The following is an 11,670-nucleotide window of genomic DNA, read 5'->3' on the forward strand; positions in this document are numbered from 1 at the left end:
GCCGGATCGTCTGCACCCAGCCCAGGAGGATCAGTGCCATCTCCGTGAGTGCCCTCGGCAAACTCGCTTCCTGGGGGGGGTTATCTCTGTGAATCTGAGCTTTTTGTGTGCTCCTTCTCAGTTGTCTGAGGTTCTGTTACAAGCCACGATTTTGTTCCTGTGCGCTGATTTGATATTTCACAAGTGTTGGTTGGGGTTTGAGTACTGGCACTGCAGGCTCGTTCTCCGAGTTTAGCCATGGGTTATATCTGGGATTTTAATGGATTTTGCAGTGCAAATGTGAATTACGATTAATGACAGGAAAGAGTTTGGCTCTCAAGTGCTCAGTAATTACTCTTCTTGCTAGTTCAGTGTCAAGTGATGAGAGACCCTTGCTTTACCCTGAGGGAAAGCTCACCCTGCTGAAGGGGAGCATGGTTCTGTTCCTCTCAAGTCTGTCCTAGGACACAAACCTGCCCATGGGTTGCTGACAGGAAACACTGTTCTCAAGGAAGGAGAAAAAGTGGTTTTCAGGGCGTTTGTTATTTACAGAACTTCTCGGTTCCAGGTATTTCTTGCTGATTAGTAGCCCAATCACAGATCAGCCTGTGGGATTTTTGAGAGTTTTCTTTGTTTTCCCCAGGTGGCTGAGAGGGTGGCTGCTGAGAGGGCAGAGGCCTGTGGCAGTGGCAAGAGCACGGGGTACCAGATCCGCCTGCAGAGGTGAGTGGCTCCTGGTGCTGCTCTTGTGGGAAGTACCAGCTATTGTTACACGAAGGAGACAGTTTGAAAAGCAGTCCTTAAATAGCTGCTCTCCTGCTGATATTTTCTCCAAAAGGAATTCTTGTGAGTAGCTGGTGTAGGGAATGAGGTTTTTCAGTTTTAGCAAAGAGTTTGAGTGCAGTTACTGTGTTTTATGCAATGTGTGACAGTGACCAGCACCAAGTTGTGCTTTGTCTAGTACGCCCTTTTTTCAGATCTTCTAAAAGGTTCTGCTGTTGGTTGAACTACAAGTGATGTCCCTAATCCAGGAATTGCAAGGCAAAATGGAAATCCTAAAGGAGAGAATGGTCTGAGCCATATTTCTGTGGGAAACTATGTAATTGGTACCCTTACCTATGGACTAATCCCCTGGGATCACGTAATAGATGCATTGACAGGAGTTCACAGAGCAAAAGCTCTTACATTTGGAGTCAGCTGTAGTTTTAAAAGGTACCTGAAATGTTACCAGCAAATAATGGAACCTTTATTGTTGAAACAAAACTGCTGGTGAGAGAGGACAGCTCAGCCCTGCCAGCATTTCAGTTGGAGCTTAGAGAGTCTCCCTGCTCTTTCTCCTCAGTGCTCAGTGAGGGCTGTCCCACTGCTGTGCCCGAGTGCCCTGCGTGCTGAGCCTGGGCAGCTGCAGCAGTGGGGTCAGCACTGCAGTGTGCAGGTGGTGATAAAGGATGTCTGGGCAGTCAGGGCCTCTGTCAGACCCCTGGGTCCTTCCCCAAAGGGATGCAGCTGTGGCCTGGTTCCTGTTCCTCCCCTTGAGCTGTGAGCAAGTCAGTGAGGCACCTTCAGCATGACTGTACTGGTATCTGCACCTGGATCTTAAGCTTTTGAAGTGTTTTTTAAAATACAGAAGAGAACTGAGGAATTCTTATTGTGTCTCTTTCAGTCGGTTGCCGAGGAAACAAGGTTCAATTTTGTACTGTACCACGGGAATTGTCCTCCAGTGGCTCCAGTCGGACAAGTGAGTGTCCTGTTTGATGAGAAACTGAATGCAGTGATGAGAGGAGTCCTGACTCTGTTCTTTCATTTTGCTAAAAACAACTGTTTAAATTCCTCCTCTTCTGTTTTAGGCACTTGTCCAGCATCAGTCACGTAGTCCTTGATGAAATCCATGAAAGAAATCTTCAGTCAGATGTTTTAATGAGCATTATTAAAGATCTGCTAAATATTCGACTGGATCTGAAAGTCATACTAATGAGTGCTACTCTAAATGCAGAGAAGTTTTCCGAGTACTTTGGTAGGTTAAATGCTTCCTAGAAATGTTCCTCTTAAGTAATTTAGGCTTCTAGAGTAAAATGCAGTTCTTAAATTATAGAATTGATTTTTATCAAAAGAGGAAATTACTTCAGTTTTCCAGAGAGTTGGCAGCTGGTGGAGATGCTGATTCTCTGTTTTATCTCATCATGAGCAAGTATTGCTTCTGGTTTTGCTCTTCAGACATGCTGTGGAAGTAGAATCCACAGAGTATTTTCCTATTAAATATTTAGTCATATTTACCACATTTTAGAATTCTTGGTGTGAGTGGGCAACCAGATTGAACTGTTAGTTGTTCAGTCTCCCAGCTTTATCCTGTGGCTGGAGCCAGGGGAACATGCTGGTGTGCAATACACTGCTTGCTGCCTGTGCTTTTTAACTCAACAGCTTCACTTGGGGGTGAATTTGGTGTATTCCATGGGAATTTGAAAATAAATAATCACCAAACCCACACAGACATGACAGCTATATTGCAGAAATAGGGAAGAATCTATTGCCTCTATTACTTCAGTGCAGTGTTTCATTGGTGGTTTTAAAGCTGAGTTATGCCTTCCCCCACAGACCACTGTCCAATGATTCACATCCCTGGGTTCACTTTCCCGGTGGTGGAATATCTGCTGGAAGATGTAATTGAGAAGTTGAGGTAAGTGGGTTTTCTGAACATCATTTCAGAGAGTATTTTGGGGGGGGGTTGGCTTAGCATATATATTCAAAGACTACTTGGAATAAAAAAGAATTGCTTGTATTTTTGAACAGAAAACCTTCCAAGGGAAGTCTCATAGCTTGTACAGTAATTACAGATGGCACATGGAAATGTTGGCTTGAGGGGGGGAACAACTTTGTCTGTCTTTTGGTGTGGTGGGTTTCAGGCCTCTAAATCAAGCCCATCTTTGTGGCTGTTGAGGCTCTTGCTCTGCCCATTCCCATGTTTGCTGGGGTTGGTGCCTGTTCCTGTAAGGAGGATTTCTGCCTCAGAAGAACCTGAAGAGCCTCCCCTCTGTGGTGTGGCTGAAGCACAAGTGCAGTGCAGTGCAGTCCCTGCAGGTGCCAGTGTGGCTGTGTCTGTCCCCAGTGCCAGGCAGTGCAGTGCAGTCCCTGCAGGTGCCAGTGTGGCTGTGTCTGTCCCCAGTGCCAGGCAGTGCAGTGCAGTTCCTGCAGGTGCCAGTGTGGCTGTGTCTGTCCCCACTGGCAGGTACAGCCCCGAGAACACGGAGCGGCGGCCGCGCTGGAAGAGGGGATTCCTGCAGGGCCACGTGAGCCGGCCCGACAAGGAGGAGAAGGAGGAGATCTACCGGGAGCGATGGCCCGAGTACCTCAGGCAGCTCAGGGGCAGGTGGGCCCAGGTTACTCCTTTACTTTAAGTTTTCAGGCAGTTCCTAACCATAAATTGGTGTTTATTGTGTTGCTGGGCTTTAGTAATGGTGGGGCAGCTGCTGCCATGGAAAACGATGATGGAATTCCTGGCAACCAGGGAAGTGCCTTTGAGCTGTCAGAATTAGCTCCCTTTGCCTGTGCAGACTGTGAGAGTCAGTTGTTCAGGTTAAATTTAAATTTGTTACCTAAATGCAGATTTAGTCCCTGGCCAATCCAGGAGGAGGAGATGTATGATCAAAGTGCTTCAAAGGCAGTTCAGTCATGACATGGCAATTCTTAAACTTACTGCTCTGAACTGACAATCACACTGAACTAAAGGTGGAGGGGCAAGAATTGATCACAGAACCAAACTGCTCAGAGGTGGGTTAGTGACTGTGTGACTGAGACCTGACAGCAGGAACAGGAGCACGTGGCTCTGTGTGTTCCAGGTTACCAGTGTCTGTGCTTTCCCTGCTGCAGGTATTCAGCAAGCACTATTGATGCCCTGGAAATGATGGATGATGACAAGGTGGACCTTGACCTCATAGCAGCTCTGATCAGACACATCGTGCTGGAAGAGGAGGTACAGTCCTGTCACTGTCACCACTCTGGTGGTGGCACTGGGCTGGGGCCAGGGGCTGTCACAGTGTCAGAGCCAGGGCTTACTTTGGCTTATCACACACAGAGAAAGGAAACTGCAAATCAAATTTACTTTTAGTTCTTTCTGTGACTGAGTATGTGCTTGTCAAAGGAAGTAGTCTTTGCAGTTTGTAGTAACAGTTACATTTAGTGAAACAGCTGTAGAAAACTCTGAAGGCCATTTTAGTGTACGACTAAATCTCCATTCCTTGTTCCTCTGCACTGGGAGGGAAAGGGCAAGAGCCATACTCATAGGTGTGTTCACTGCCTCATACCTATATTATTAGAAATATCAAGTAATTTAATGTTTCAGCTGATGGATCATTAAAACTGTGGATAATGAGGATGGCTTTGTTTTTTGTTCTTTCTGTCTTGAAAATTACACAATAGTTCCTCTCTTTTACTTGCACCTTAGATTCTAGTGTTGACATGGCTGTGTTTAAAACACTGCAGGGGACAACATTTAAAATCCAGTTTTTACTTCTTACATTCAGATAAATACATGTAGCTGGCTCTTTTATAGAAAAAAATGATCAAACTGTTCCAAATGGGAGTCAGTGAGGTTTCAGGTCTCACAGGTCCAGCAGGTGTATCAGTGTGCAAGTAGATGGCTCTCTGCACAGTGAGTGGGGTGTTCTGACCTCTCTTCCTTCTCTCCCTCTTTTCCCTGTAGGATGGTGCAATTCTGGTGTTTCTGCCAGGCTGGGACAACATCAGCACTTTGCACGATCTCTTGATGTCACAAGTCATGTTTAAGTCAGGTAAAACCAAAATTTTCATGGGAATTGTAGCAGTAGCATTAGTGGCAGACTATTTTTGCATGGAATTGTTGCTATTGCACTGGATTCATTTTTAGCTCATCTCTCCTCAAAATAATTGCAGTGTTCAGCAGTTTTTGTGTTTCTGTAGTATCCTTCATCTGCTAATGACAACAACTCGTTTTCCTCAGTGTGGGAGTGACAATGTGAAAAACAACCTGACCTGCATCTCCTTCCTGCTGTCCTTTCCTGTGGCTGTGAGAACCCCCTCCCAAACTAAACTCCATTCTCTGTGTTTCCTCTGCACAGGGTTCTCCAGCAGCTCCCGCCCCCTGCTTTGCTGAGAGCTCCCTCCAGCCTGTTTATCTCAGCTTTGTTATGGGCACTGAAGTGTCTGTGCCTGTCTGATACACTTTAACTTGTCCTTTGGCCCATCTCATCTTTCCATCTAACCTCCCTTAGCTGGGCTCTTCACTATTCAGATGTTGCCTTGCAGTATGTGGTGTGTACAGTCCATAGATACAGAATTTCAGTTTATTGAAAGATTGTGTCAGTTTATGTGTTAAACTTGAGCAATTATTAAATAATTTGAGAGTCTAAAAATAAATATAAATTACTGTACTTAACTTTATATATTTTATTAAACTTGTCATGTCATCATAGCATCATAAAAAAGTCCTTTATACCTTTTTACTTTAGAATTTGCCGTTATGATACAAGTATCTGTGAAATCAGAGCAAGAAACAATAGCCTAACTTGCAGCCTATTTTCTCTATTCTGCATGATTGATTTTCCTGTAAAGTTAAAGTTTCTGTGCTTACACCATATCTTTTACTGATTTTTAACTTCCAGATAGGTTTATTATCATACCTTTGCATTCACTGATGCCTACTGTTAACCAGACTCAGGTATGCTGCTCTTCTATTGTAATATTTCACAACTGCAAAAAAAAAAAAAAGAATGAAGCACATGTTTGGTTTTGGCAAACATATAAATGGGCCCTGGCTGATTACAGGTGTTTAAGAAGACCCCACCAGGAGTAAGGAAAATCGTGATTGCAACCAACATTGCAGAGACCAGGTAAATACCTGGCTGTACACACCCAGAAAAGCTGTATATTTATCAAAACAAATGAAAGTGGTAATTTAAAGTATAAACCTGTTTGATGTTTCCAAAAATATATGTTCCTGTGTTTGTGCCATTCATTTATAACACTATCTTTAGAAATGTTTATAGACTAAACAGAGTTTTCCTAGAATTGTTTTAAACGGACCAATTCAATTGTTTTGAACAAATAAACTATAGGAATACTAAACAATTCCTATATTGACTTGCCTTCGTACGAGATAATCTGAGCTTCTCATCCTCTGTGCACCTTCAGAACCCACGTGGGGGCTTCTGCCAGACCCAGCAGAATAAATCAGCCCTGTCTTGAACTCCAGTGATGCAATTCTTAATGACATTCCAAACACAGAGTTTTTAATTGCTTACTCATAATTTGGGAAGGGATAAAGAGAAGCCAAACCCCTTTCCAGTCCTAGGTCAAGCTTGCAGAGATGAAGAGTTGAATTTTTTCTGTTTTCTTCCACCAGCATCACAATTGATGACGTCGTGTTTGTGATAGATGGGGGCAAAATAAAGGAGACTCACTTTGACACCCAGAACAACATCAGCACCATGGCAGCAGAGTGGGTGAGCAAAGCCAATGCCAAGCAGAGGAAGGGTCGGGCAGGAAGGTAAGAGCAGTTGGGATGGGGAGGGAGGGTTGGGATGGGGAGGTTTCCATCAGTCCTGGAGCACATGCTGGGACTTCTGCTTTGTTCCTGCCATGCCCAGCAGCAGGGCTGGCACAGCTGCCTCCTTCCTGGGGAAGCAGTGGTTCCCTTGTCCTTCTGGGAAGCTGAAGTGACCTGTGCTGCATTTGAGTCCTGAGTTTCCCCCCTACAGAAGAATAAGTCCCGTATTTTATTTTAATTTTTGTTGGAACTGTTTGCCTTCACATCTGATTTATGAGGCTGATCCATTAAAGTGAAAATGGCTTAAAAATTAATTTCTGTACTCTCCATGCCTTTTTGCTGCTGATGGGTCTGTGTTTCAGAAGGCTGAAATGGCTTTTACAATTGGATACACTTCAGTTCTAACTCCTTTAGGTGTTTTGAAAAGCTGTTTGTAAACAAACACAATTATAATGTCACAGTTTCATAGAAAAAAGCAAAAAAACAACCTAAGCCAAAGCAGTTGTTTGTTGAAATCACTGCAGAGTTCAGCCAGGCCACTGTTACCATCTGTACAATGGGCTGCGTGCCAGCCTGCTGGATGATTATCAGTTACCAGAGATCCTGAGGACACCCTTGGAGGAACTCTGCTTGCAAATCAAGGTAAACAGGACTCTTCAAACATATTTATAATCTACTTTTCCATTGGAATAAGAGGTTGTGAGAATAATTTAATGCAACTGTGAGCCTAAGATTGTCAGATGAAATTTCTGTTACACAGAAATGCAGAGTATATGCAGCCAATAGTTGCAGCACCTTTTGGAAAAGCACACTTGTACCTGGGTGCATCAAACCCAGGAAAACAGGGTTGTCTGGTGTCAGTAAAAGGTGAAGTCTAGACTGTGCTTCCCCCAAATGTGACTCAGTCAGAGGAGATTCAGTGAGAATGCCAGTGAGTCAGGGGTGTGATGTCTTAAAAGAATTTTACTACAAAGTGGTTTTAGAACTGACACGAGCTTCCCTTTTTGGCAGTTTGTATTGAATTCCTCATGCAAGCAGAAGGAGTGCCACGTGTATGTGAACTGAATGAAGAATAGATCCTTCTGTTTCAAATTTCATCATTAATACATTTTTTCCCTTAGTTCTTAATTAAAGAAATTCTAACTCAAGCTGTGAGGCAGTCACACTATTTCAGTTATGAAGTTACTGCTGGCTGATTTTAGGCAGCCATCTTTCTCTGGTTGCTGTAGGCTTTTGTTGTTTTTTCTTGCAGATCCTGAAGCTTGGTGGAATTGCCTATTTTCTGAGCAAACTAATGGACCCACCATCTCGTGATGCTGTCATGTTGGCCATAAATCACCTCATGGAGCTGGTAAAGTGTTGTTTCATATGCAAGGAATGACCTGGGTAGAACCATGTTACATGTGTGTTACCAGACAGGTCTGGCTGCACAGGCCTGGACATTGCACCCCTTCCTTTTTGTGGAGCCCTGATGTGTCCTCACTGCACAGAGGGAGCAAATTCCCATCACCCAGGATGGTTATGGGCTGCACAGCTATGCTGGGGCACTTTCTGAATGACTCAAACCAGACACATGGACCCTGCTCTTCAGTTCCCTGCAGACATTGCTTTCCCTCTCTGCTCTGCACTGCCCTGCTCAGCCCTGCAGCCCCAGCCCTCCTGTGCCTGAGGGCATTCTTCTGGGGGCAGATCAGGGATATGAGAGTAAGGCATTGTGTGTCATTGGCCCTCTGGATGCTGGAGGAGGAGACATTAACGACACATTTGTTCTGCTGACTCCTTGCCCTGGTGTTATTTGCACAAATGAGTTGTAGCCTTAAATTGAACCCTCTGATTTAGGTACTAGTGGGTGATAGGAGTGTGCTAGTGGCTCTTCCAAGGAAATCCTCCCCATTTCACACGATGTGTTTGTTCTTTACTTTTTCCCCTCTCCTGGCAGAATGCTCTGGACAGGCAGGAGGAGCTGACTCCCCTGGGTGTCCACCTTGCACGGCTGCCAGTGGAGCCCCACATTGGGAAGATGATCCTCTTTGGGGCCTTGTTCTGCTGCCTGGACCCTGTGCTCACCATTGCAGCCAGCCTCAGCTTCAAGGACCCCTTTGTCATCCCTCTGGTAAAGGGGAATTACAATGAGTGGGGCTTACTGAAATGCTGTAGTTTAAAAGCACTTTAATCTGATTTTCCTGTTAATTACATTTTTATTGGTAAGATTACCATCACATACTACAAATTATTACCTTTGCCTTCAGATTATTGGAAGTAGCTATAATTTTCATACCAGTTGCATATGAAGTATTGCTCTATCGATGTACCTTAATTAGGAAAAGAGAACTGTTGTGTCAGGCTGGATATTTTATGGGTTCTAATTTTTAGGGCAAAGAGAAAGTTGCAGATGCAAGAAGAAAGGAGCTGTCAAAGAACACGAAAAGCGACCACCTGACTGTGGTGAATGCTTTCACTGTAAGCACATTTTAATGGGGTTTTTTCTTCTAGAACTTTAATTTGGGTAATATAGTTGATCCTAAGGAAAAAGTTGATCAGTTTGTGCTCTGTAGGATTTCTTACTTGGCTTCTAAAGAAACATAAAACCAAACTGATTGTCACTCTTCTAGTGTTGAGGAATCTTGTCTTCAGGCTCAAATACCTGATTTCTGGTGGATAAGTCTGTGAAAGAGACTTAGAAAACTTAATCTTATAGTTTACCTTGCTAAGTTGTTCATTCTTGTCCTTCTGGCCTCTATGAGAGGCCAGAGCTGACTTTAGAAGTGTTAGAGATTGAGCTGTGTTTTGTTGGGTTGAGAAGAGAAGGAAATAAATGGCCTGAAAAATGCAGTTTCTGCCCAGGACTGTTAATAACAAATGATGTTGTGGCAAATGTAGCCAGATTTCACTGCTCCCCATGAAAACCACAAGTTTTCAATTCTAAACATGAAGTTGTGTTTTTCTGCTCAGTGCTGTGTACACATAAACAAAGAGATCCAAGGATTTACTTTCTCTCTTGGAGAAACTGCTTTGTTTGTTCACCTCCAGTTTTTGCTGGCCTTAATTTTGTGGTGTGTTTCCCTTACAAACCCCCTGGAACTATGGTTTTTATGTCTAGGGCTGGGAAGAGACTCGGCGTCGTGGCTTCAGGACTGAGAAGGACTATTGCTGGGAGTATTTCCTGTCCTCCAACACCCTGCAGGTAACAGCCCCTGGCAGGTTGCACCGTGGGCTGGGGGGCCGAGCAGGGCTTTGCTCAGCACCGCTCTGGGCCGTGGCTGTTCTCTCCTAGATGCTGCACAACATGAAGGGGCAGTTTGCTGAGCACCTCCTCGCAGCTGGGTTTGTGAGCAGCAGAGACCCCAAGGATCCCAAATCTAACACCAACTCGGGTAACTGTGCAGGGGCATGGAGCCTTTCTGAGGGCTGGAGCCTCAGCTTGCAGAACTGCCTGATTGCCTGCCCTGTCTCCTACAGATAACGAGAAGCTGCTCAAAGCCGTCATCTGTGCTGGCCTCTATCCCAAAGTGGCAAAGATCCGGCCCAGCTTCAGCAAAAAGAGAAAAATGTGAGGGCTTGGTTTAATGTTGGTTTGTGTTGAGGGTGATTTGTGCTTGGGGTGGTTTGGAAAGGTGAAGCAGTGGCTCGAGTGCAGGAATGAATCTCACTTTATAGCTCAAGTCATACCTCTGGATTACTCCTTTGAGAAGGGCAGATGAGAGTGTGGGTTGTTGATCTCTTAACATTTAGATACCTGCTGGTATTGGAATAATTTGTGTGACCTTATTGTGCCATGGGTAATGTTCCAGTATATCAGTAGCACTGCTCCAAAGGGCTCCTGCCCTCATCTGTGTTCTGCAGCAGCAGTTCAGACACTGACATTTCTGGTTATTTGGCAAGATAGAGCACAGAAATCCTGGTCTGTTGACTTATCACTTCTTATAGTATCAGACTTTTTTTTTCTTTGAAGGGTGAAAGTTTGCACCAAGACAGATGGATCAGTTAATATTCATCCCAAATCAGTTAATGTGGAGGAGACCGAGTTCCATTATAACTGGCTCGTGTACCATCTGAAGATGAGGACCAGCAGTGTAAGTGAGGGGTTATGTTTGGGTAGGTTAATTTGGTATCCCTTTGTAAATGAGGTTGGATCAGGGTTCAGAGGGGGCGTGAACAGCCTTTGTTCTGGAGCCTTCCTGTCTCAGGCCATTTCTTTTACACACCATCAGTTATGTTCTTTGTGATATGGGAGTATTGTGCCACAAATAACTAACTTTTGTGGTTTAGTGGTTGGGGGTTTTTTTGGAGGACTTGGATTTTTTTTTTTTACAGTTCTGGCAATAACAGGTGTAAATTTTATTTGAATTTATTTTTTTCATTTCAGTCCAGTCTAACACTTAATCAATATGCTGAAATATTCCCCCTTCATTGTTATGGAGCAGCTGGTTTGATTTCACCACTGTGTGAAGGACTGTATTTGGGACCATTTTTGCTCCTGTTCAGTCTGATTTTATGTAAATTTTTTTGAACTGAGTTGCTTCATACATCTTGCAGATTTGTGATTGAATCATGATCTTCTGGAATTCTGTAGGAGTCTCATTAAGAGTTACTGGTGGCCCTTAGGATGTTTTGAGGGTGATCAGCCAACTTTGCTGTCGTGCAGATTTACCTGTATGACTGTACAGAGGTGTCTCCATACTGCCTTCTGTTCTTTGGAGGGGATATATCCATCCAGAAGGATAAGGACCAGGACACCATCGCTGTGGATGAGTGGATTGTTTTCCAGTCTCCAGCAAGAATAGCACACTTGGTGAAGGTGACTATGTTTAGTAATAATAATGTACATGGAAGGCTCAGTAACACTGATCCGTGGGAATTTCTGGATTTGCTGTTACTGTGTCCCTACGGATTCATCACTCAGGGAGATAGTGGTTGAAATGCATTCCCAGTGAACTACACAAAGAAAACAAAAGAGATCAACTCTTCCACAGCAGAAGCTGGAGGATGACTTGGTCATTCCATGAAAACATGAGGATGGGGCTCCTCAGCTAGCAGGAATAAGTTCTAATAGAGCTATTTAATATTAGATCCCAGAAATCATACCTGACATTTTTTATATATGTTTTTTTTTTTTTTTTTTACTTTTTTTTAAACCAGTATTTTTAATCCTGAAATAGTCAGCTAATGGATGT

At 44.0% G+C, this 11,670-nt stretch overlaps 1 protein-coding gene across 1 annotated transcript in view; it reads left to right on the forward strand.

Annotated features, from left to right (window-relative positions):
* The window catches only part of DHX36 (DEAH-box helicase 36), a 14,871-nt gene extending 3,442 nt beyond the window's left edge, over positions 1 to 11,429 (forward strand). Inside the window, exons 2-21 of the mRNA XM_017835403.1 lie at positions 3 to 44; positions 623 to 702; positions 1,643 to 1,717; positions 1,827 to 1,993; positions 2,572 to 2,653; positions 3,203 to 3,343; positions 3,844 to 3,946; positions 4,676 to 4,763; positions 5,613 to 5,668; positions 5,776 to 5,840; positions 6,353 to 6,496; positions 7,021 to 7,138; positions 7,749 to 7,847; positions 8,436 to 8,609; positions 8,870 to 8,956; positions 9,597 to 9,680; positions 9,771 to 9,870; positions 9,956 to 10,046; positions 10,449 to 10,569; positions 11,142 to 11,429. Of these exons, the coding sequence (XP_017690892.1) occupies positions 3 to 44; positions 623 to 702; positions 1,643 to 1,717; positions 1,827 to 1,993; positions 2,572 to 2,653; positions 3,203 to 3,343; positions 3,844 to 3,946; positions 4,676 to 4,763; positions 5,613 to 5,668; positions 5,776 to 5,840; positions 6,353 to 6,496; positions 7,021 to 7,138; positions 7,749 to 7,847; positions 8,436 to 8,609; positions 8,870 to 8,956; positions 9,597 to 9,680; positions 9,771 to 9,870; positions 9,956 to 10,046; positions 10,449 to 10,569; positions 11,142 to 11,414 (2,190 nt within the window). The 3' untranslated portion in view covers positions 11,415 to 11,429. The remainder of the gene's footprint in view (positions 1 to 2; positions 45 to 622; positions 703 to 1,642; positions 1,718 to 1,826; positions 1,994 to 2,571; positions 2,654 to 3,202; positions 3,344 to 3,843; positions 3,947 to 4,675; positions 4,764 to 5,612; positions 5,669 to 5,775; positions 5,841 to 6,352; positions 6,497 to 7,020; positions 7,139 to 7,748; positions 7,848 to 8,435; positions 8,610 to 8,869; positions 8,957 to 9,596; positions 9,681 to 9,770; positions 9,871 to 9,955; positions 10,047 to 10,448; positions 10,570 to 11,141) is intronic.
* The last annotated feature ends 241 nt before the right edge of the window (positions 11,430 to 11,670 follow it).

This window comes from Lepidothrix coronata, unplaced genomic scaffold, assembly GCF_001604755.1.
Source record: "Lepidothrix coronata isolate B3197 unplaced genomic scaffold, Lepidothrix_coronata-1.0 Scaffold256, whole genome shotgun sequence".
Taxonomy (NCBI): Eukaryota; Metazoa; Chordata; class Aves; order Passeriformes; family Pipridae; genus Lepidothrix; species Lepidothrix coronata.